We start from the raw sequence: 24,195 nt of genomic DNA on the forward strand, positions 1-24,195 counted from the left end.
CATTTTTTGTAGAGATCTTGAAGAAGCCTATAGTCTATTTAGGTCTGTTTCAGTTTCCTAAACAGATAGACATACTGTAGATGTTACTAGTAATTTAGGGGTTAATGAAAATGATGAGCTTGGGAAATTATATCCAATTAAGCACATTTTGATGTAACCGACTCTCACCTTTAAACAACGTAAGAGGAGAGCAATTGGTTAACTCGGTTTTGAAGCTCAATTCTGTCTCTTAATTTAACTCAGTAGGTGAAAATAGATTTATACAAGCCTCATGAATAAACAGTTTTTATGACATCTTAGGAATATGTTTTATTTCATACTGTGCAGGTAATCGCATTCTTCTCATTTCAGAATAGGCAATCCTCCCAAAGGAGTTCAGTTGGTTATCTGCAATTATTCACATTTGAATTATACTTTTATCTACCAGATCCACTAAATAGGGTGTGATTGACAAAAAATATTTAAAGTGATAACGGTGGTTATGATCTAATACTGGCATCCTATCTTGCCTGCAGTGTGACCAGGAACTGCTGAATGAAGGGTTTGAGGCAGCCCTATGCCCAGTATAGGAGAATCATATCTTTTTGAGACAAGCAGAGACAAATATCTGCACCATATCTACTCACATTTCTCTACGAGAGGCAGGATTCTGAGCCAAACTCATTGGATGAGAGATTCTACAGCCGTGGTTCTCTGTGTAGCCATGCAATTTCAAGAGAATCAGCAGGAGCCATTTATGGTGTGATCTGTTTTTACCACTAGGTGGCACATTTACACTAAATGAAATTCAGTTTCAGCTGATGCTTATATGAGTGTTTTGGAAAGTAAAGTGCAGTCCGTGCAGTCCTGGAATAGTTCCTTCCCTTCATTTTAAAGACATCCATCAGTAAAGGAAAACCATATAACCTGATTTCTCATTGAATGCCTCATGAGTCATGTGTGTACCACTTACCAGGCAAAATATTTGCTCTGTAAGGAAGAATAGAACTAAAGTACACCGAAGTACAGCTTTAATGACAAACACAGTCTTGCGGGTCTTCACTAGTGCTGCCCTTCAGGTATGGTCACTGGCCGGGGGGTCACTGAGCTCATTTCTGTGACCACCACAGAATGCAGGCTCAGTGAAAGGAATAGTGAGGAAGGTGTGATTTCCTCTTGAGTTTGGCATTCAAACTAATGTAAATATCATCACCTTAGGGGGCTGACAGGACAAAAGTCAAGAGTCTGGCTTGTGGGTAAAAACTGAGACACAGATAAAGAAGGTTTGGTAAGGGCATGAAAGCAAATTAACACAATCACAATTGAATACAATTAGATGAGGCTACAGATTCTAGAGATCTCATATAACATGATATGAACATCATAAGTAATGATGGAAAGTTACTTTTAGTGGACATCTGAGAGCAGATTTTAATGACTGCCACCTGTTTGACAATACATCTCTTCCTCATTACGCATTGGAAATAGACTTATGATCTTTTTTGGGGGGGGGCAGAGATGGAAAACTTTGGATTGGTAATTTACTGTCTATGAGGGAAGATTCAGATCTGTTGTTTAATTCTACACATACACATCCATCTGTGTTTGTATAGCAATCCATGTTTTTGCACTCTCTTAAATAATAAAAAAATAGGACAAGGGTGTAGGGAACAAGTGAACTTAGTGAAGGGAGGGAAACTTAGTGGGACGCCGCCGCCTCTCATCAGCGCTGTGGCGGTATCCGATGATGTACGGTTAATGCATTGTGCAGGTACAGCAGCCAATGCTCGCCGTCGGGTAATTTGAGAGTTTTAGCTCTGTGTAAACGGTACGACTTTCTGAGATCGCTTATACAGCTCATTAAGGTGCACTGAATTAACTATAACGTTAGCTGCTCCCTGAACATTTCTTGGCACACTGAGTGGACCAAGTCGGGCTAGCTAGCTTGCTAAGCTACTTTCACTTTTCACTCTTGCAAGCACAAAAAGCAGCTCGCAGGATTTCGCTTCCTTTCAGAAGCGCAGCTAAGACTGTTGCTCGAAGAACCTTTGGAGGAACAAAATTATTTATTTTTTTTGGAGAACACAGGACCAACATGCTTGAGGACTTCTTATAACCTCCCGCCCTTCTTGGTAAGTTGCGAAGGAGCTAGCTGGCTAGCTAACTAACTTTATTCGTACTAATTAGATCTGTATGTGGCAGAGGCTTTATAGTAGGTGCCCGTAACGTACCGCCCGTTAATTTGCTGGCTGTTATCCGTAGAGATCACTTTAACTACGTTAGTTAAATCAGGCACACACGTGTGACTAAGTACATTAGCGTTCCTGTCAAACCTCCATTAACATTAGCTGACTGGCTAAGATATAGGCTAGCTAGCGCAGTTGTTAAAGAGCGTTAGCATCGGGTAACGTTAGCTATTGCAGTTGTTATGCGTGTTAACGAAATATTTATGAATATTATTTAATAACATAATGAGACTTTCCTAAGTAGCTTGTGGTTTGGCTGCCTAGCTGGTTGGCTATGTTCACTTTCTCAAGTGACAGTAATGCTACCAAGGCCGTTTGCACACTAGCTAACTTACATTAGCTAGCAGTTCACGGCAGGACTCTTCTTATCTGAGTTACATAATCTGGATCTGCCCGAGTTCAGGTCACTACTGGCTCCCTACGTTGCCGCTTAGGTAACTTTACTGATGCTCAGATAAATGCGTATCTGTCCAGTGGGCAGAGTGTGTTTAGCTAGAACCAGCAGCATCATCTGTGGAGGTGTGACCCTCACAAGTTTGTGTTTGTAGGGGTGGAAATCACTGTTTCATGAGCGACACGAGGAGGTGAATTCACACCCCCTAGCCCTCAGCAACGGAATTAGAGGGCATGTGCCGTCGGAGTCGGATTAGTTCTCCAGAAAAGGGCCTTGAGTCTGGGTGGTGAGTGGAGTTGGTGTGTGCTGGTTCTGGAGCCTAAACGGCGTGACATTGACATCGTCCTCTTCTTTCGCTGAAGCACACAACACGGGTTTAGACCGTGACTTAGCTTGCTAGCTGCTACACTAGCCGGAGGTCGTTCTCGCCGTCATGTCTCTTTCAGTTTGAGGGTTGTTTGGCCGAAGCGCGCCGGTCTGCTCAGGGAACTAGGTGAACGGTCACGGCAAGACGACTGAACTGGAAGTAGCGATCTGTTCGCTACAGGACACATTATTGTACCTCAAGGTTGTGCATGTACTGAAAGGTAAGACATGTCTAGCTGATCTAGCTTGTATTTACTGCTGTCTGACTTTTTACTCGCCGTGTTTTCCGTGCTTTTCCGTTGTTGTTTCGTTTTAGTGAGGGATCCGACGCGTGTTCGATACATGTTTACATTTTAGCGACCTTAGCTAACTTAAAGGGATATTCCACCAATTTTTCAAAATGTCTTTATAATTCAGTCCTTGAGATGTTAAGCCATACACAGTGGTTTGATGTAAATTTGGTTCGTCGTAGACAAGCTTGCATAGTCTGGTTTCTTAACAGTGAAGCTGCACGTGCCCTCTGAATATTTTATATGTAATTTTAATAATGGTAACATAATGAAAGAAAAAGTCTTTGGGGACTGTTTTGCCTTACAACACCCTGCATGTACCCCTCTGCCATAAATGGATTAAAATACACTTTAAACCAAAACGTTAACACAAAACTATCAGAAACAATGTGTCAGACACCAGGCAGCATATATCTAAACATTTCATGTTACAGCATTCTGTGAGGGAGCTTTTAGAGGTATTAAACTCCCTCAGACACCTGGTTCCTATCACCACCACTGTGAACAATTCTGACTAGTCAAGTTTCTCATTTCACATTTCACATCCAATCACTCTGAATGACTTTGTTTACATCTCAACTATTTCATTAAGTAGATTTTTTGAAAAATTGGTTGAGTTCCCCTTTAACTGGCTGGATTTTTCCATGCCTTTCTAATCAACAGTACCTTTCAACATGACTTCTGTTCTTTCCTTCGCACATTCTGATAAATAGTTAAAGTCAGTTCAGGTAATATTTGTAAGTATCACTAACAGTCATGATTGCGAAATGAGGCCACTATACGTCTTGCGTGTAGACAAAATGCACTTTATTTCTGTCATAGACTTTTGAAGATGGCCCTCTTAGGCACAACAGTGTTAAAAAATGTAGTATGTTTAAGTCTTCTCTGGCTTTTTTGGGAGCTGTCTTTGAAACAGGCCTATTTTAGAGTTAGCATACAATGAATAGGTTGAAAGCAACGCAAAAAATGTCACGTTTACCCTGTCAGAGCTCGTCTGTGATCATAATGTTGACAGACTGCATGGTTCAGGATGAAAGTGGAGTGCTAGCCTGCTTCTTTATCTCTGAGCTGCACCCAGGGGTTGGGCTGTTTTACCAATTTGGGCTGATAAACAGTGTCCTCTGTTCACATGCCTCACACATGGTGCATGGTTTGTCTGCATTTCTGGTTCAGCTTCTGAATCCCAATCACCTTTCTCAGCGTGCTGGTGTCCCGCTGCCTTCTAAAGTTGTCTGTCCTGAGATTGTGCACTGAAGGTGACTTTCTATGGCAGGTGGTCTTTGCAGTGTGTGTCTGGCAATCTCATGCCCACGCACACTTCAGTTTCACCTCTTAAAGTGCCTCTTGCACGTTCTCAATGGACTCTGTCAGCACTGCTATGTTACATGGCCAGCAGTAAATATTGACATTTTCAATGTGAGGACAAACATGGTTCGTTATGTACATTCATGTTTGTATATGCAGAGTTTGAGCAAAGCACTGCAGATAGGCAGGAGCCACATATATGCAAAGAGCTGTACAACGCAGTATATTCCAAAGAGGAATTCCTTCAGTTTTTCAGAATTCATCACTCAGATGTAAGCAAAGTCATTCAAAGTGTTTTGATGTGAAATGGCTCATTGTGGAGAAGCTTACTAACATTTCTTTATAATGGTGGTGAAAGGTACCAGGTGATGCAGTGTTTGTTTACTATCTAAAATGACCAGTGAACCTGCGTGTTTGCAAACTGTTATGCCTTACAACGCCTTGCATGTACTTTTTCACCGTGTGTGTATAAATAAAATATAACTCAATATATATTTATTTATTTATGTATGTATGTATGTAAGTAACCATTTCATGTAATAATTGTGAGGTGGCTTTTAGAAGCATTCAACTCTTTAGTGAACAATTCTCTGTAAGTTTCTCAAGAATGTTGCATATCAAACCACCCTGAATTGCTTTGTTTACATCCCAGTGATGTAATTATGTAGAAAGTCGATGGTGCAAATTCCCTTCAAACTTGCACTGAATGTCATGTATGTGCGAACATTTCAAATCAGTCATGATTTGAATACTTTAGAAATGTACTGTTTCTGTAGACCTCGTCATTTAGTCAGTTTGAGATAATCTACCATTGTGTTATCTATTTTAGGGAATTTGATTGATTTTTGCTTTCAGCATCAATTTATTGATTTCTTAACATTTTTGGCTTTTAAAGCAACGTTCAATGCAGCCACAGCATTACAGCTTAATCTTCCAACTTTCCCATTCCCCCCAAAAAAACAACAGCAACAAAAAAAACAAAAACAAAGCCCATCTGGAAATTTGCTCTTTCAACATGAACAATCAGAAGGGCTTTGAGTGTGAATTGTTTCCGCTGTTTTGAAAGAAGCAGCATTTCACACAATCAGTGCTCAGCTCTATAGAAACTAGCGCTGAGATATATATCCTTTATGTGGATATTGATGTCACACAAAAATGTTCATTTCTAGTTTTGCCAATATGGATAGATAATTAAAATGTCAAATGCAGTATATGCCTTTTGCTGTGTCATTCATATAGTTTTGAAAGGACATTTACCAAATAAAATGTACGTTTCCTCACTGAAAGTGTGGTTTCCAGTTAACAGTAGATTGTAGAGATCCCTTTGCTATAATTTTAAGAGAATAAAACAATCCAGTCAAAACAAGCTATGCAGGTCTGTACGGCATTCTTTCAGCTGAGAGCTTCATTAACTTTATTAATGCAAACTCAATTATCATCAAATACTATAGTATATTTGAGAAAATTATTTGAATAATTGGTAGATTCCATCCAGCATAAATACAAACTCACATTATGCTGCAAACATGAATATATGTCCTGCATGGAAGTCTTAATGACTTAGTGACCACCCTGCTGTGTGGTTAGTCGTGTATTGAAGGCAGTTGTCAGTTCCTTAAATGCTATTATGGGTATATATTAAATGTTTTAAATAGTCAGAAAGATGTGAGTGGTAGTAGGCTACATAGTAGATTATACTCCAGCCTGTACTCAAAATATCCCAAGAGTGGGAAGTTCTTGGTTGGTAACCAGCCCTTCATGTCATTTTGTATTGCTCTTGTTTAGAACATGAAATGCAAATTTGTTGTTTTTGAAAAGCTACATCTGTGAAAAGTTAGGCCTGGCTTCTGCTGAGATAAAACGTATTTGCATGTAATGCTAGACCAGATAGCTTCTTTGGACATTGTGTAAAATACTGTTCAGTGTTTGAGAAGACTTTTTGTTGGACATTTAATGTAGTGTTTCTGCTTTTCAAAAAATGTGTTTATTAATATACATTGATATTATTGGTATTGATAAAATGTAAACCAAGACAGTTTCATTGGAGCCTTTGTTTCTTCGTCCAGGGGAGGTTTCAGATACTCACAATGTATTTACTACTCTTTTGATTTTTCCCTTTTGGTTCCAGTGCAATGTCTCTGGTTTTCTCGCGACCCAACACCAGTGCGATTGGCAAAAAGGACAAACGACTCATGGCCGAGGTGAATGCCTCCCCACTCAAGCACTTTGTCACCGCCAAGAAGAAAATCAACGGCATCTTTGAGCAGCTTGGCGCGTACATCAAAGAAAGCTCGGCCTTTCTAGACGGTAAGTGCTCGAGACCTGCTGTAACTTTAACTGAACACATTTTCTCACAATGTTAGAAACCTTTCAGGATGGGAAAAGTGGCCTGGGATCAGCTTCTGCCTAATACATTCTAAGGAATACAACTGTATGAGGGCTGCCAATTTGATACTAGATCAGCCCCAGGGCTGTACACTATACCAGTACATTATTGATATTGTAATTATAATATTTACTTGTACAATATAGATACTGCAGAAGGCTGCAATATGCAAATGAGCATCTAATCAATGTGCTGTGAGTTCCAGATGAGTGTTTCTTTAAATTATTTTGTTTAGATTAATGCAGGCCAATCTTTAACTATGTTTCGTTATTGATTTAATGATTGTGTTTTAATACATTCCGAAGTATATTGCAGTATTCAACAATATAGTCACAGTACTAGTGTTTTGTCTATATCTTGCAGCCTTAATTAGCACTCTTGTTCTGAAGTACTGGTAAATATGTGTTCCCACTGTTATTATCCTGGATGCCAAATCAGGTTAACATTCCCATGGCTGTAAGCCTGCTGAAGGAAGGTTAACTTAGTCTGACAGAAAAGAAGTTATGTAACTGACAGCCAGTGTTCGTCTCCCTAAGGAAACAAGCATTGACAAAGACCAGCTTAGTCAGCGCCGTGTCTGAGCTGGAGCAGGAATCCTTGGGCGGATGAAGAATAAGTGATGAAGTTGCTATTCCATGTTTCTTTAATTTCAGTCAATAATATGTTAATGATGGTTTTGTTCCTTTAATCAATACAATCTGTGGTGAAAAATCAGTACACAGTGGTTACAAATGCCTGGCAGATTTAAATTGCTGCAAAAAACAAAAACAAACAAACAAAAAAAGACGAGGCTTCCAGCAATCAGCAATTACTTAACTAAACTACACTCTACTCTGTGTTAACTTAAGACTTATCTTTTCTTCCTCAGTGAACTTTATGCCACCTGTTGTCAGTTGATACTCATCCTAAATGCGGTGGGATGTGTTGTATTTCTGTGACAGAGACCTACAGTAATGAGGAACTGGATCCAGTCACTACAGAGGAACAGGTGGCAGAGGTGCGGGGTTACCTCTCCAAGGTGGCAGGGATCGGTGAGGTCCTGTCCCGCAGACACATGAAAGTGGTCTTTTTTGGCAGGTATGTGATCACATTCATTTGATACCAAAAAATATTTCTGCAGTGTGAGTGCTTTAAAGCTTTTATTTAACATTATTAACTGGGTTTGGACACACAATCTGAAACACATTACAGCATAAGGAGTGGCGGGAGAAGCATTTATGGGTTTATGGGTTTGGTTAGGGTGTGTTGTCTCAAATATTGCATAATGTTGCAAGGCCCATGTCTACACATGCTGTTTGTTGCACATCTAAAGCAAGTTGTTTAAATGGCCCATCCTAACTCCGTACAAGAAAGCACAGGTTCTGACATTTTGATTGTTATCTAAGGATGTAACAGTAGTGTCTCGATTCAATACAGCTAAAATGGTGTCTGAAAATGTGGCTTACATTATGTTAGTGTTTGCATTTTCTGTTTATTACAGCATTCAACATTAAAGTACAATATTTGAAACACAATAGCTACAAGCTAACATACTAGTCGCAATACAATGATATGTGTTGCAATACACTTTGATATTTTATACAATACAATACAGTATTGTTACATCCTAAGGTTTGTGTAGTCAGTCTGTAACAATGGTTGTATTGTTTTGTTAAAGACTGGATTGTAAAGTCTTACCTGTACAAGCTTTTATCCAGTTTATATATATATATATATATATATATATATATATATATATATATATATATATATATATATATATATAATTTTTATTTATTTATTTATTTATATTTATTTATTTATATTTATCTATTTTTTTAAATCTCTGAAATTTTGCTGATGCCTCTGTTTGTTTCATGTATGTGAACCCCAGTGAACTTCTTGTGTCCACAGGACCAGCAATGGCAAAAGCTCTGTCATCAATGCCATGCTGTGGGACAAAGTCTTGCCATCGGGCATCGGCCACACCACTAACTGCTTCCTGCGTGTAGAAGGTACTGACGGCAATGAGGCATTCCTGCTTACAGAGGGATCAGAGGAAAGAAAGAGTGTTAAAGTGAGTAATGTTTATTTTCTTTGGCATTCAGTGGTATTTGTGAAACACAAACATTAGTCCACCGTGTGAAACAGTGCTGGTACACCAAGGTCATGATTTTGAATCAGTTAGATGTAAATGAGTTGATCCATGTGTCATAGATTGCTTGGTTGTATTTTGATGTAAAAGCTGCTGTGAAATGAGTAGGTGTTCATACTGCTAGTTTTAGCCTAATCATGCTATGAAAAGCTCCTAAATGCCTTAACAGCTTAAAAGTCTGAAGTGTGCACAGTCAATCCATGGCAGGCAAGCATTGGTTAATGTGTCAGTCTGCAGCATTCCAGTGTTCAAAATGATTGCTCCCTTGACAAACAAAAATGAGTTAAAAGAAGAGTTAGCTTGTAAATACGTGCTGCAATATGGTGGTGTTTGTGCTCAAAGTTTGTGTTCTTTGCTCGCACGAGTCACACATGAGTTCTTATTTAGGCTGTACAAACCAACTAGAAAAGGTCCAGCTCAAGTGCTTGAGATGGGTCAAATGAAACAGTGATACAAGAATGAAGAAGATCCTGTTTGCTCTAATTTAGCAGCTACCATAGGAAGGATCTTTGTTCCCAAAAAATGCGACTGACCTTACTGAGTTTTGTAGCTCAGTGTCTTCCTCTCATTAGACTTTGAAAGAGACCTTTGTGAGTCAAGCACCATTATTACTGAAAATTACTTAAAAAATGTTTATATAAGCCTTTAGGGTGTTTGTACCCATATTAATTCCACTGGTGTGGTTTTCTAAACCTGTGCTGTAGAGGGAAAACCTGTCTTTTACTACTATATGTATGTTTTTTTTTTTATTTTATTTGTACAGATACAGATAAACATTGCTTCATAAAACATGCGACAAATGTAGTGTATATATGGCTTCTAGTCAAAGCTAAATTGCCCGAAACTAACTTAATGTGTTCTAACTAACTAATATGTTCTAACTGTGTCAGTTGACTGGCCTATAATTAGTCCCACATGAATCTGTGCTCACCCTGGCCATTTGTCATGAGGCCACACGTTTTGTCATCTGAACCCTGGTCTCATGACTTCACCCCTTTACACTAAAGGGCAGGGAAAGTTGTCTTCACTGGAAAACCCTACCCTCAGTGGAATGTTACTAGTGCTGTGTATTTGCCACAATACTTGAATTTGATATTCAGTTACATAGCCAGTGCTACTTGCTCTGTCTTGCAGTTCCTTTTGAGAGCTGGCACGGGCCCTGCCGTTGCTGAGTCAAATTTATGCCTGGGATTTGTCCATCGGTTTCACCAGCTTATGATGGCATTCCCTCATCCCTATCAACATCTAAACATAGCACAGCTACAATAGGGCACGGCTTTTGGCAGTCAAGTGTTTGAGCATTCCAGCGGATCTAGGGCAGAGTGCCTCTCTAATACCACCTGTGGTCTTGCTCTATCTCGTCTCACACGAACCCCCTCTCTGTATCCTACTGCAACTAAGAAAAGCTGTTTCCGCTTTCCATGACTGTACAACCTGCAGGCTAATGCAACACATAAATGCCCTCTGGCAGAAGCCTCATGTTTCATAAAGTCTCTCTTCACTAAGTAGACTTGCAAAGGAATTTGCTACGCCATTTGGTACATCCTGGAAGCATGAAATGCATTTTATGGGATGTTTTACTTGTATAGGGAACCCAACATGCCAAAACAGCAATTGCAGTAGGATCTTGTGATACACCCCTCCAATATTCTGGATTTGTTTTGACTCCAGTACTGACTCTGTTAAGTGGACTGGCTGTGATTATGACCGATCTACATTTGATACAGTGCTGTGGCACTGGCTCCGCAAAGAGGGCCTTAGATTAAAAAGCTTTGAAAACCACTTTTCTAGAACAATGGCATTTAAAAAAAAGCACACAGTTGTAAACACAGTGTTAGTACATGGCTGTCGTAACATCAACTATATTTTGATGTTTATGTACTTTTCTACTATAAAACATGAGTGCCTTATGAGAGCACTGGTACTGGACTGGCACTTGTTTTGAGTTCAGATATCAGAATCATTATCAGGAGAGAAGGTTTGATCAGTGCATCCCTAGATTTTGGCTTGAACCATCCTGGAAAGAATTGTATTGATAATCTGATTCAAAAGGGCCTAAAACTAGAGTTTGTTTCGAACCTCGTTTTAACAGAATTCCTGATTTTATATTATCCTATGTTTTTGTTCATCAGTGTTCTCTCACTACAATACCCAGCATGCATTATATAAATACATCATAGGACCATCATGTCCCTGTGCTGTCATCTTATCCTAACTGCTAGTTTAGCCACTGAGCCACTGACTAATAAATACAACCAAGGTAGCAGTAGTGTAACTCTTACCTTGGTCATCAAAGAAAATTGTAAAGAAAGACATTGATTCTGTCTTTATTCAGCACAAAATGGACACCAGTGACGTTTTTTTTTCTTTCATTCTTTTGGCCAGCTAAAAGAATCCAAACTGAGTTAAGGTATCTAAATAGCCAGATAGCTAACATCGGCATTCCGATTGTTGTTCTCATCATCTGACGAGTGGTTTTGTCATTTGAGTAATCTCTCTCTATTGTAATGATGATCTGAGGACAGTTTCTACAGTTGCATTGAGATATTCAGCTTCTTAGCAGTAATGTTAGCTGTTTACCTTCATTTTGCATTTGCAAGCTAGCAAAAAAAGAGACAACTAAACAACCCACCTCAAAAATCAGCCCGAAAGCATTTGTAGTAGTTTCTCCCACCTTCAAGATGCTTAATCAGAAGGGTTTTACCAGTCTTTAAAGGGGGAAATCTCACTCTTACTCGTAAGATGAGAGTAAGTATGTTTACGTATGTTTAAGTATGATGTAGTGATGGTAACATTTTTCATTTTGCCTGAGGTTTTTTTTTTTATCAAATGGTGACAGTCATTCCTGCCAAGCAGCCTCTGCTGGTTTTCTCCTACGTTAGTCAGGCATCCAGGCTTTTCTCTTATTCCAATGCACTGCTTGTCCAGCCTGTCGCACATGGACTTCTGCATCCAGGAGGAGCATAACAATGAGCTGGGCTACGGTCTGCATTCTGTCAGCCTGAGGAAGTCACCTTCAGCGCTCTTTACTGCAAAAACACTGAATGTGATTATTTTGTATTTTAGGTTAACCTTCATTTGAAGAAACTGTTTGTGTAACCCGTTAAAGTAATGGTAATGTAAAAAGGAAGGAGTTGCACCTGTAGAGCTTGTTTTAATATGTGTGTGTGTGTTGTGGCAGACGGTGAACCAGCTAGCACATGCTCTACATCAGGATGAGGATCTGGATGCAGGGCAGCCTGGTGTGTGTAATGTGGCCTAAAGCAAAGTGTGCTCTGCTGCGTGACGACCTGGTGCTGGTAGACAGGTAAGCTGGCAGATCACACACAGCTTTAACGCCCTGCTGTGCGTTATATCCTGACTAATTTGGATCTTGACATCTGTCCTTAGACCTCTATACCAGGTCATGGGAGCTCAAGATGTTTTGTGTATGTTAGATCATATTATTTTTAGGTCTGTTAAATTAAAGTAATTCATCTTATTGTTTTTTTTAGTTAATTGCAGTTAATTTATCTCATTTGCTCAAATTTGATCCTAAATAGAGATTTTATCTAGATAGAGATTTCCCAGTGCATTTGGTTACAGCTATATGAGTGAACAAAGTAAGTTTCATCTTAATGCATTTATTACTTTTATTTTTGCATAGCATTGTTTTCATCATGTGAACACAGGATTCATATGAACCTAAATGTGAAAACAATGTGATGAAACATCACATGAGTGTGAGCGTGAGCAACAGGGTCTACATGTTCTATTTCTTCTGCGATTGTAACCCTCTTGCTTTCAAACCTCTACATTACATGTTGTTGCGAGTGGAACTGGGGCTTTCCACTTCACTACTGCTTTTGTTAGTTTGCTGCTTGTCGATTCATCCTTAGGTCTCCTATGAGTACTGTAGCGTTGTTTGTTGAATTTGATATTGCTGGCATCATTAGTGTTGCATTCAAATGATACGTTAGGCTCAATGTACTTTGGTTATAAACAAAGTCACACCATTGCAGTAGCTGTTAATAACTTTGGCTTTATCATGAGAGCAATCAAGTTTTAAATGGAACATGCCATGTAAAAGCTCTACTTGAATGAAAAGGCTGTAGTTGCAGAGTCAATCATAGCAATATACAGCATGGAAGCACCTGGGCATCAGGGTGGAACTATGGATCGTTTGAAGGGTCAAACTAGGAAAATGTGTTTGTGCCGTTTTAAAAAATTAGGTGCCAAAAATGATTTTTCATGTCAGCGCATAATTATTTTACTTAATATATCTATCAATATCTTAATATCTAAAACACTGTCTTGATAAAATAAAATTGGTGTACCTGCTAAAGGCTTTGCAACACTATTTTTCATATAGTAACCAAATTACACTTAATAGGATGAACACTGTCTGGTCAAAGTGAGTGAGAAAGAAAGAGGGAGAAGGATAAATGTTACTGAACTGTATAAAATGTGTATTATGTGATCCAATTTTTGCAGCCCTGGCATAGATGTCACAACAGAGCTGGACAGCTGGATTGACAAGTTTTGCCTGGATGCTGACGTTTTCGTTCTGGTGGCCAATTCAGAGTCCACCCTGATGCAAACAGTGAGTTAATATCATCACACATTAGCATCCCCACCCCCTCCCCCAGAGGCATTCCTATGCTGACTGTGTGTCGTTTTGCAGTTGGTAGGAATTTAGTGTGTGGGACAGTTGAACCAAATGGCACAAATAGCTCTCCAAGCAGCTTTTTTAGCACGAACATAGGAGTTTTGCAGATGTGGACTATGGCTCAGTCAACACTGGCCTTAACTGAGAGAGCTGTAGTGTATCAGAGGAGCACAGAGAATGTCTGGAATCTTAACACTTACAGGATGGTAGCCGTCCAGCAGATTAGCTGGATTTTGGAACCACTCGTTTAGAATCTAATTGCTTGACTAAGCTCATACAAGAAGCAGAATTAGGCAGGAATTTGTTAGAATAACCTTCAGTGTCTTGATCTTTCTCTCTGTAGGAGAAATCGTTCTTCCACAAGGTGAATGAACGCCTCTCAAGCCCCAATATCTTCATCCTGAATAACCGCTGGGATGCCTCAGCCAGTGAGCCAGAGTATATGGAGGAGGTATGACAGAGCTACACAACAAACAAGACTCACACTCCTGGTCTTATGATCTTTCTATTTAAACAGCATGACAGAACTTAGGTATTCTGCTGGCCAGGCCTCAGCAGTACTATAGCAGTAGAGCACCAGTGTATTTTGACACTACCATAAAAGCAGTGCATTAGACACTTGTGAAAACTTTTCCACAAAAAGTTGTTAAAGTGGTATGAGTATGCCACATATTCTTAAGGACAGATGATGTTCAGCCTGTTAAGGAAGACCTCTGCTTTCAGTGCTTTGTCCCAGGATGGACAGTTGTCATAATAAGATAAGCCTGATAAATATTTATCATACTTAGAAAACAGGTCAGTGGAGTCTTAATTGTAAACACCACCTGGACTCCTGTTTCCTTACTTTATCACACCAACTGATTTATTGCTGTTAGGTAAACATTGCAGTCTCTAAGTCGTTGGGCAGTGATGTTTTTTTGTCTTGCAGCTGTACTACACAATGCATTTAAGATGATATGACTATAAGGTTAAAGTACAGACTATCAGCTTTTATTCCAGAATGCTTACATCTGTATTAGTTGAACCTTTGAAATATGGAGAATATGTGTAACAAAAGCTCTGATTTCTATATGCTTCAACAAATTTAGATACGAGTTCCCTCTCATCAAAGCTGATATTGGGTGCTTCACCCTCAGTCATTGTCATAACCCCCCGATGTTATTTCAGATGGAGTACAGAGACAAAATAGCAAAAATTGCACCACTGTTCAGTTATTGACAGATTTTGCAGTGCTTTGTAAATTGATTGTTTTTATGTATTTTAAAATGTTTTTCGTATGTAATTGCTGAAGATTAGTTCTTTCAAGTAAACTGTTGTAAAATAAATAGTCAACAATACTGAATGTAGAGACATTTGAAAAACATGGAAATTACTTCTGTATCCCTAAAAACTGCTGGAAAAACTAGATGCCTTATTTCTACTGCTCAGTTTATGACCTGAATATGGTAGAGAGCTGTAGAGCTTGGAATATATATTTCTTTTGAATTTTCTATTCAAGGCTGTGTGCGCTTCATGTCCTACATAATATGCTGTTTGAATACCCCTAATCAAGTTACATATTTTGTTGATTTTCTAAGTGTAATCAAGTTGACATATCTACAGGGAACAAACTTAATTTTTTCTTGCAAATTTTAGTGTACACATTCTATTTATTTGCTATTTATTAGTTCATTTGATTTCAACCTTTTGGGAAAAAAAAGCACACAGGCCACATTTTATGTTTTTTTCTCCCCCCCCACACATAACTTTGTTCTTTGTAAAGGACACTTTAGAAATAAAACATGGGCTGCATTAGGCTGAGCATGTGATACTGATACATGTTTCAGGTCAGACGGCAGCACATGGACCGCTGCACCAGTTTCCTTGTGGATGAGCTGGGGGTGGTGGATCGAGGACAGGCCGGTGATCGCATCTTCTTCGTCTCTGCTAAAGAAGTCCTGCAGGCACGAGTGCAGAAGGCTCAGGGCATGCCTGAAGCAGGTAGCAGCACTTTATAACATGGTTTTAAGATTGCCACAATATCTTAAAAATTCCTCTTGGTAAAAAGTAAAGTAGCGCGTGCAGTTAAAGACTGAGAGCAGGTTATTAATCAAAAAAGCACAGATTATGTTCAGCAGTTCTCCTTCTGTCTCTGTGTGGCTCACAGTAAATATTTGTGGAAATATAAGACAGTATTTCCATATTGTTTTTAAAACAAAAGAAGCTCTTGGCCCTTTAAATTTGATGACTGTCTTGTGACAGTCAGTTATTGTGTAAATCAGTTTCATTAATGTCTCCATTCATAGTAAGTGATTTACAGCCGTATTAGACCTAAGCTGCCTTATTCTCAGTAGTGCTTTGTTTTTCCTGTAAAATAGCCTACATGGTTTCAGCATGCCTCAGTCCTCACTCCTCATTGTTTTGTAGGTGGGGCCCTGGCTGAAGGCTTTCAAGCAAGAATGTTTGAGTTTCAGAACTTTGAGAGGCGTTTTGAGGTAAGCTGTTACTGTCATCTGAAGCTCTAAAATAAGATTTTGTGCTTGCATCAAAGAGACAGCAACCACTTTTTTGCTGAGACACATTTTCATTTTGTGTACTTGTAGGAGTGTATCTCTCAGTCAGCCGTGAAGACGAAGTTTGAGCAGCACACTGTGAGGGCCAAGCAGATTTCAGAAACCCTTCGACTGATCATGGACTCTGTGCATGTGGCTGCCCAAGAGCAGAGGTGTGCAGTCAGATAACTCTAGGCTACCAGGAAGTGGTTATGGCCACCATCAAACTGTGTTCCCTTCGGTCACAATCCAGTGCCCTGACCAATAAGTGATTAATGGTGTTTTCCATGCTTTTTGGTGATGCAACCATTCAGGAAAATTGGATTTGATCCTATGAAATGAACTGTTTGAATTATCTGAATTAACAATTTTTATTAACAAATTAAAAACATGCATCCAATTTTGTTGGTTAAAAAAGTAGTTAATTGACTTGGCTAAAACAAATGAACTGAAATGGAACTGACCCTGACCCCACATTCTCACTGTCCTTGCCCCACTTCTAGTGAATAAATGATATATAAATAAACCCTCAGAATATCACATTTCAGTAAAGTTTGCTTGTTACTTGGTACTTGTCTTCACTTGCTTTAAAAATATACATCCAACATCCAAACATTCTGAATATTAACCAGTGAAATGCATAATGCTGCCTCATTGTTATGTTAAGGATACACTGCATGGAAACGAAAGAGGAACGTGAGGACAGGCTGGAGTTCATCGATAAACAGCTGGACCTGCTCACCCTGGACTGTAAGAGCAAAATCAAGAAGATTACAGAGGAAGTGGAGAAACAGGTAACTTAAAGAAACTACAGTATCTCATCTTACTCTATAGAAGAACAGCAGTCTCAGTACAGGAGACTAGTATTGTCTATAATGTCAAATGGAAATAAATCACAGTGGGAGGTTTGGTCAAAACTTCTGCAAACCATCAGTCAGAGATAAAGTGTCTCTTTGTTACTTTTAAGGTTCACTTCCTTTGTCAACTTACACAGTTCTAAACCAGCCCATGGAAAAAAGAGAAAGAGTTACTGTAGGTTTGCGTTAATACAAACTGTCTTTTAGGTGTCAAACGCAATGGCTGAAGAGATTAGAAGACTGCACGTCCTGGTGGATGACTTCCACATAGACTTCCATCCCTCACAAGTGGTTTTGAAGGTGTACAAAAATGTAAGTGCTTTATCTCTATGCTTCATTTCCCTGCTCTGTTATTCTTGTCTATACTTTCTGCTCCTCTGCTTTCACTTTCTTATTCAGTGTTTACTGTTAATGGTCACCCTTGCCAAATGGAAGTCCACAACTTTTCTGGTCACGTTGTTCAGTCCTGTGCTTCTGTGGACAAAGGAGAATTGCAGAACCTTGTCCGATGCAAATGAAATCTGTGTGTGTGATTGCAGGAACTACACAGGCACATAGAAGAGGGCCTGGGCAGGAATATGTCTGAGAGGTGCTCCAATGCCATCACCTCAGCCCTTCAAAACACCCAAACTGAAATGATAGGTCTGTATCGCATTCACATGCAGTAGTTTACAACACATCCTGTATGGCTGGTGAAATGTGGGCCAGCTTGATACATTAACTTTCAAAATCAAGCTGACTTGCAGCTGCATTCACTTATAGCTAGTCTTACATTATCCATTTCAGAGGACTATAAGAAGTTGAAGAAATGGTGCTCAGCTGTCTCTTGGCCAGCTGAACATAATTACATCATTAATTAATGTACATAAAAGCTAACAAAATGTCTAGGGTTAATTGTAAGTATGGCATTTGCATGAGGAGTCTCTTTTTGTTATCTTTTAACATGAAGACCAAAGTGCCAATCTCAGTAAAGCAACTCTTATGCTGTGAGCAAAAAAAGCTGTCTTACAACACTATCATCCCAAAAATGCACTTTAACCACATTATTTCTTTCCTAATCAAATATTCTTGTTAGAGCTAACAACAAAAATTGTTACTGTCCAGTTTACCAGCCTGCAGGTTAAGACTTTTCATGGAACAGTACCATAACCACAGTGCCATGTTAATGAACACTTCTATTTCCCTCTGACACAGATGGTCTGAAGCCCTTGCTGCCCTTATCAGTGAGGGAACAGGTGGATAAGATGGTGCCCAGGCAGTGCTTCAGCCTCAGCTACGATCTCAACTGTGACAAGTTGTGCAGCGACTTCCAGGAAGACATCGGCTTCCACTTCTCGCTGGGCTGGACCATGTTGGTCAACCGCTTCCTTGGACCCAAGAACACTCGCCGGGCCCTCATGGGTTACAACGATCAGGTACTGGCCTTTTCCATACGATGGTGGATTTGAATTAGCACTTACTAAGGCTAGCTTAAGCTTGTGCAAGCAGCTCTGAAATGTGAGACCACAGTATATGTGTTTGTTATCTTGGCATAAGTTCCGTTTCTAAAGAAATACTTTGTTAATCAGTTTCATTTTAAGCCTATTAGTTTAAACCAGAATGCGGGTTCATCGCTGGTGAGCTTGATTTACACAAAAGGCCCCATCATACCACATGCATAGCAGATGCAGTACTAAAGTGTGGCTATACTACATAAAATGTATCCCAATGAGATTGATGTTTATTGGCTCAAGCTCAAGTTCATTTTTACATTCTACTTGTATAAATGTCATGGAATATTACTTTCAACATGATTTAATATTATACCACCCCGGTTGGTATCATTAGCAGTTGTCTGTTTATCTAAAAGACTTTAAAATGACTGCTTTAAGTTTTAAGTAATCTACTATGACTTTTCTTGGTGTGCTTCTGGGTTTCGTTTCACATTGTAATAGTAAAATGTTGAGTGGCATGCTGTGGTGCATAGAGAAATTGAACAGTGCTAGAAGTCGCTGAGCATCAACGCACCTTAATTAAAAGTTTTCTTTGGTGTTTGAAACACATTTTTGACTCAAAATATCAAAAATTAATCAAAACTTAACTTCAAAATCATAAGTCTTATCAAACCAGGATTTCGTCTATGGTGAGAGCCCTTATAGCTTCTAAATCTGCAATGTTTTGTCATTGTTTTGAGATGTTTTGTCAAAGTATGAAGATTTTCGAAATGTGTTTGTTTGTGTGTCTCCACAGGTTCCAAGGCCCATGGCCATCACCCCGGTCAGCACTGCCATGCCTCCTTTCCCTCAGGGCTCCGTGACCCAGGAAGAGCTCATGGTTTCCATGGTGACAGGACTTGCCTCTCTCACCTCTCGAACATCCATGGGCATCATAGTTGTAGGAGGCGTGGTAATTAGCATATACATTTGTCTCAGCATCCACAACAGCTTCAAATAAAACTGGCCTTCATTCTGTAAACAAGTGCTTTAGTTATAGATATGAGCGGGTCAATTTTTGGGTTTTGGGACATGGTCAATGGAAGCTTTGATAATTAAAAGTAGGAACAGTCATGCATATACATGTTTTCTGTCTTGTAATAACATTGATTCTTTCTCTTTCTCAGATATGGAAGGCAGTAGGATGGAGGCTGATTGCTTTGTCTGTGGGGCTCTATGGCCTGCTCTATGTGTACGAGAGGCTCACATGGACCACCAAAGCCAAAGAGCGAGCCTTCAAGAGGCAGTTTGTGGAATATGCTAGCGAGAAGCTGCAGCTCATAGTCAGCTACACTGGCTCCAACTGCAGCCACCAAGTCCAGCAGTAAGTGAGGACAAACAGACCCTATTGTAGTAACTTTCTGTATTTGGAAAGGAAGTTAGTGTCTCGTCTTGTTCCTTCCAGTGTTAAAGTACAACAATGATACTATAAGGGCAGATCAGGAGATGTTCTTTCGCTGTCTCACCCTTTTTTTTTGCCTTCTGATCTTACACTTTACACAAAAATGTATACTGTAGTAATCTGCTAAGTAAGAAGCTTTTTCCAGTATTGTGTTTACATCAGTCAATAAGCAAAACACAGAGTCAAACGCTAGAGGCCAGAATAGTTTTCCCCAGTGGCAATTTTGTTGTTTTATGTGTTATTATTTTGTCACAAATCTAAGCTGTCACAACCAGCCCTTATAATGTTCTGTTCACTAATGTAACATTTTTCAATTTTGTTAATTTTGTGATTGGACATTTTACTGTAGTATGTTTCAGTAAACAACCATTTACAAGCTGTTGTTACACACTAATCATTTTGCATGATTTATTCCAGTTTCATATTTCTTTTATGTTGAAATGATCATTGCATACTTAATCACACTTTTTGACTATTGGGCTAAATATTTTGTCTGATGATAAATGGAGTGTTGTTGCTTGGCAGGATTGAACTATATGCCGTCACTTTCTTTTGTTTCATAAACCAGAGGACAAATCCCTTGTCTGTAATCTCCAGTGAGTTTCCAGCCTCTCAGAGACCTGCCTTAAGGCTGCGTTATGTCCGATATTTTTCAGTAAAGACTCCCTAATCCTCATGCTGTTGCAGTTTTGGCAAGAGAACTGAAGTGTAATCCCCTCACGACAGGTTGTGTATTAGCACTACCAGTGAGTTTGCTAAATCTGCACCTTAATGGAAATGTCATTTTGTCATGCTGTTATTACATAAGCCCACATGTAATAAATAGACACAGATTTGTGGTTTCTCTCTGGCTGATCTGAGTGCTTGCTCACTACCTCCATCCAGTGGATAAAGTTATGCAATGCATTTGAGAGACACAGGCCAGGGATTATTATGTGGCGTGCGTTGAAAGAACTGAAGTCCTGGTTGTGTTTTCAAGAAAGCAAATGTTGTGTATGCTCTGATTAATTTTTGAAATATTTTGTATATTTTTATATGACAAAGTAAAAAATAATGTACACTGTTTGGAGTGACATGCCAAGGCCTCTTATAAAGATCTGTGCCTTTCTGATCTGTGTGTCTCACAGGGAGCTGGCAGGCACCTTTTCACAACTGTGCCAGCAGGTAGATGTGACGCGGCAGCAGCTGGAAGATGAGATTCAGGACATGAATCGCAAGATTGAACAGCTGGACTCTTTACAGAGCAAAGCCAAGCTGCTCAGGTAACAGAAACACTAACTAAATATTTTCTTCCATACACAGAAGTTATCCTGAGTGGAACGGTGTTGTCTGAATTAGTATAAAGCAACTGAGAACAATAGTAGAACAGAAATTTTTAAATGATCTGTAGGCTTGGGCCTATAATAAAGAACTTCAACATTATAGTTTATGACAGTGATTGGCTTGTCCTAACATTTTAATTCTCTGCCATTTGTCAGAGTTGTTTACAGTTGAAGAGTTTTATCCCAAAATGCTCTATATCCATTTGTGACAAATTTGATGATAATGACTTTTAAAGATTTACAGTTGACTTTAATGGAAAACACATTTTTATTTTTCTTATAAAGGTGGTATCAATTATATTATAGCATTGATATTTTTGTATGTGTAAATTCCACTCCTAACAATGTATATCATGGAAAAAAGAAGATTCATACAAGTAGTATATATTGCATTTTGAAACTAAATCCTTCAATTTTAGGTGCTATGTTTGCTTAGGAGTTGAATTAATACTGTGCACCATACAGGGATGTGGGAAAGTGTTGAATTGTCTTTTTTTTTCCCCTATTTTTTTTGATAATGCACATCAGATAGAATGTGTCATAATGTGGTATAACTTGATGAGACAATATGCACATATAACTGACACATCAAACCCACCCTGATTTCTCTGTTCTCCCTCATTCCCACAAAGTCTATGCAAATGAGCAGCGACCAGATTGTTGATAGGTGACATGGAAATGTGGACTAGTATAGAATTTTTAGACCCCTCCTCCTTCTTCAGAACCAGGACCAGGAGCTCACGTACATATTATAACACATAATACTGAACATAATATTACAAATAAAGCATATAATACAGTGGATTCTTCACTAGCTGTTATGAGTGTCAAAAGTCATAATAAAATTTTACATTTTAAAATATTACAATTTTTAGCACCCCCCACTTTTCATATTTCTTGCAACATATGCTATAAGCAGTCTAATCATGCGTCTCTGTTTGTGTTCTACAGGAATAAAGCTGGCTGGCTGGACAGTGAGCTGAACATGTTCACCCAACAGTATCTTCAGCAGGGCCGATAAAGGGTTATATTCTAATTATTGAATTACATGACCAAGACCAACACTAAAAGTGCTAACTAATACATAACATGAATTATTCTGCTATTGTTCTACAAACTATTTAACAAGAACACCTTTTAGCCATGCTTTTATAGGAGAGGACATTATTTGATTATACCAAATCATTTTGCCATCAACTTTCTAAAATGACTGTTTTTTTTGTTCTCTTTTGATGTTTCAAAGTGTGAAACCTGCCTTTGAGGGTACAGTGATGGCGAACTGTACCACATTGAGGAAAGGCGACCTAATAGGTCCTGTTGTTTGTTTTTCTTTTTGTAAAGAGATGCTCACTTTTTGTGTAATTATTTATTCTTTGCATTTGACTTCATGTGAAGTTGTTTTCGTTGTCTTCAGTAATTTCCCCGCTTGCTAAAATAGGTTGGATGTGAGAGGTGGTCATTGAGAATGTAACCTCACCTTCTCTGTGACTGGCAAGATGGTTCCTTGTTGATACTCACAGCCCGGTTATGGGCGATTATATTGTGATGCTACACATGGTAAATGCACTTAACTTTAAGGATGATTAAGAAGTGTAACCAAATAGTTCATGCGAGGACATGCACAAATTACTACTCATCAGAGTTGTGCTGCGTTATCAGTGTGGTTTATTTAAACAGACATGGCTTTTGCGTCTGCATGGTCAGCAGTTGTGCTGGTTTTTGTGGTGAGTTGCACGGACGTATAATATAAATAAGGCATTATGCTGGCGTCTCTACTGTAGCTTCATTTAGGATAGATTCCAAGTCTTTTCTGGTTTGTAATGTCTGGTCAGTGTTTGCAAAGTGGGACTGTAGATCAAGAATGATTCCAGAAAGTAGTCTGATGCTGTCGATTCCAGTTTTAGATATATGTTAAAGGCTCCAGGCAGGAATAGCATACTTTTTGGTTTTGTAACAACATAAGCCTTTGAACAAGAACTGCAGCTACCAAAATGCAACATTATTTGTGTTTACCATGCTCTCTGCCAGTAAGCACAGTTCTGTGCAGTAGCACTCTTTCAGTATTGGGGCTGTGAGTGCACGACATGTAGTTACCAGTAAGTATGAAGGAATTCTGTTTTAAGTAGAAAAATCGAACTTATTCAGAAGGTGTGACTTAGTTCTTCACTTTAATGGACGGCAGAGAAATGAACTGAAGAAAGCAGGGAAATGAACTGAAGAGAGCAGAGAAATAAAATGAAGAGAACATAGAAGTGAACTTAAGAAAACAGAGATTAAACGAAGAAGACAGTACGACCACCCTGTGATGACTGGTGGCAAAGCATTAAATCCCTACTGAATGATAACCATGCATATGTTTACAAAGAACAACTCATTGAATCTTATTTAAGTGGATAAAATCTTAGATAACCAGAATTTTCTCGTCCTACTTCTGCACCACATTGGCTTACACTGCAATTTGATATCATTACTACATGTAGAAGGTATATTCCAAGAGCACTTAGCTCCTAGATTAAATGTCCACGTATGTGTATAATCCACCATCAATCCTTCCTGTCTCAAAGTCGTGTAGTAGCTTGTTGGGTTTGGTTTATGGTTTGTGCCAAGTGTTTAAGGAAGCAATCTGAAGAGCTCTCCACTGATCATGCACTTTACATTTGCTGCTTTTTATTTTTTCTTAAGTTAAATTTTGTACCTTTTGCCTTGTGGTCAGCAGGTAAGCAGAGAAAAGGGTAAACTGATTGACCTGTAGATTCCATGTCGATAGTAATGTATAGATGTGTGCATGCAGTGACTGTTGTAATATGACCTAACCCATACATGTAAAAAATGAAATAAAAATCAATACTGTTGGTTCATTGCA

The 24,195-nt window shown here is 39.0% G+C and overlaps 1 protein-coding gene across 1 annotated transcript; it reads left to right on the forward strand.

Annotated features, from left to right (window-relative positions):
- The first annotated feature begins 1,676 nt into the window (after nucleotides 1–1,676).
- On the forward strand, nucleotides 1,677–24,195 carry mfn2 (mitofusin 2). The gene is given in 19 exon segments (XM_036579026.1): nucleotides 1,677–2,111; nucleotides 6,709–6,887; nucleotides 7,908–8,043; nucleotides 8,860–9,022; nucleotides 12,282–12,332; nucleotides 12,334–12,407; nucleotides 13,574–13,682; nucleotides 14,092–14,199; nucleotides 15,575–15,728; nucleotides 16,155–16,222; nucleotides 16,331–16,452; nucleotides 16,947–17,073; nucleotides 17,344–17,448; nucleotides 17,676–17,778; nucleotides 18,331–18,551; nucleotides 19,366–19,521; nucleotides 19,736–19,932; nucleotides 21,138–21,272; nucleotides 22,284–24,195. Coding segments are annotated over 18 exon segments (2,274 nt in total). The 5' UTR covers nucleotides 1,677–2,111; nucleotides 6,709–6,712; the 3' UTR covers nucleotides 22,354–24,195.

This window comes from Colossoma macropomum, unplaced genomic scaffold (genome assembly GCF_904425465.1).
Source record: "Colossoma macropomum unplaced genomic scaffold, Colossoma_macropomum, whole genome shotgun sequence".
Taxonomy (NCBI): Eukaryota; Metazoa; Chordata; class Actinopteri; order Characiformes; family Serrasalmidae; genus Colossoma; species Colossoma macropomum.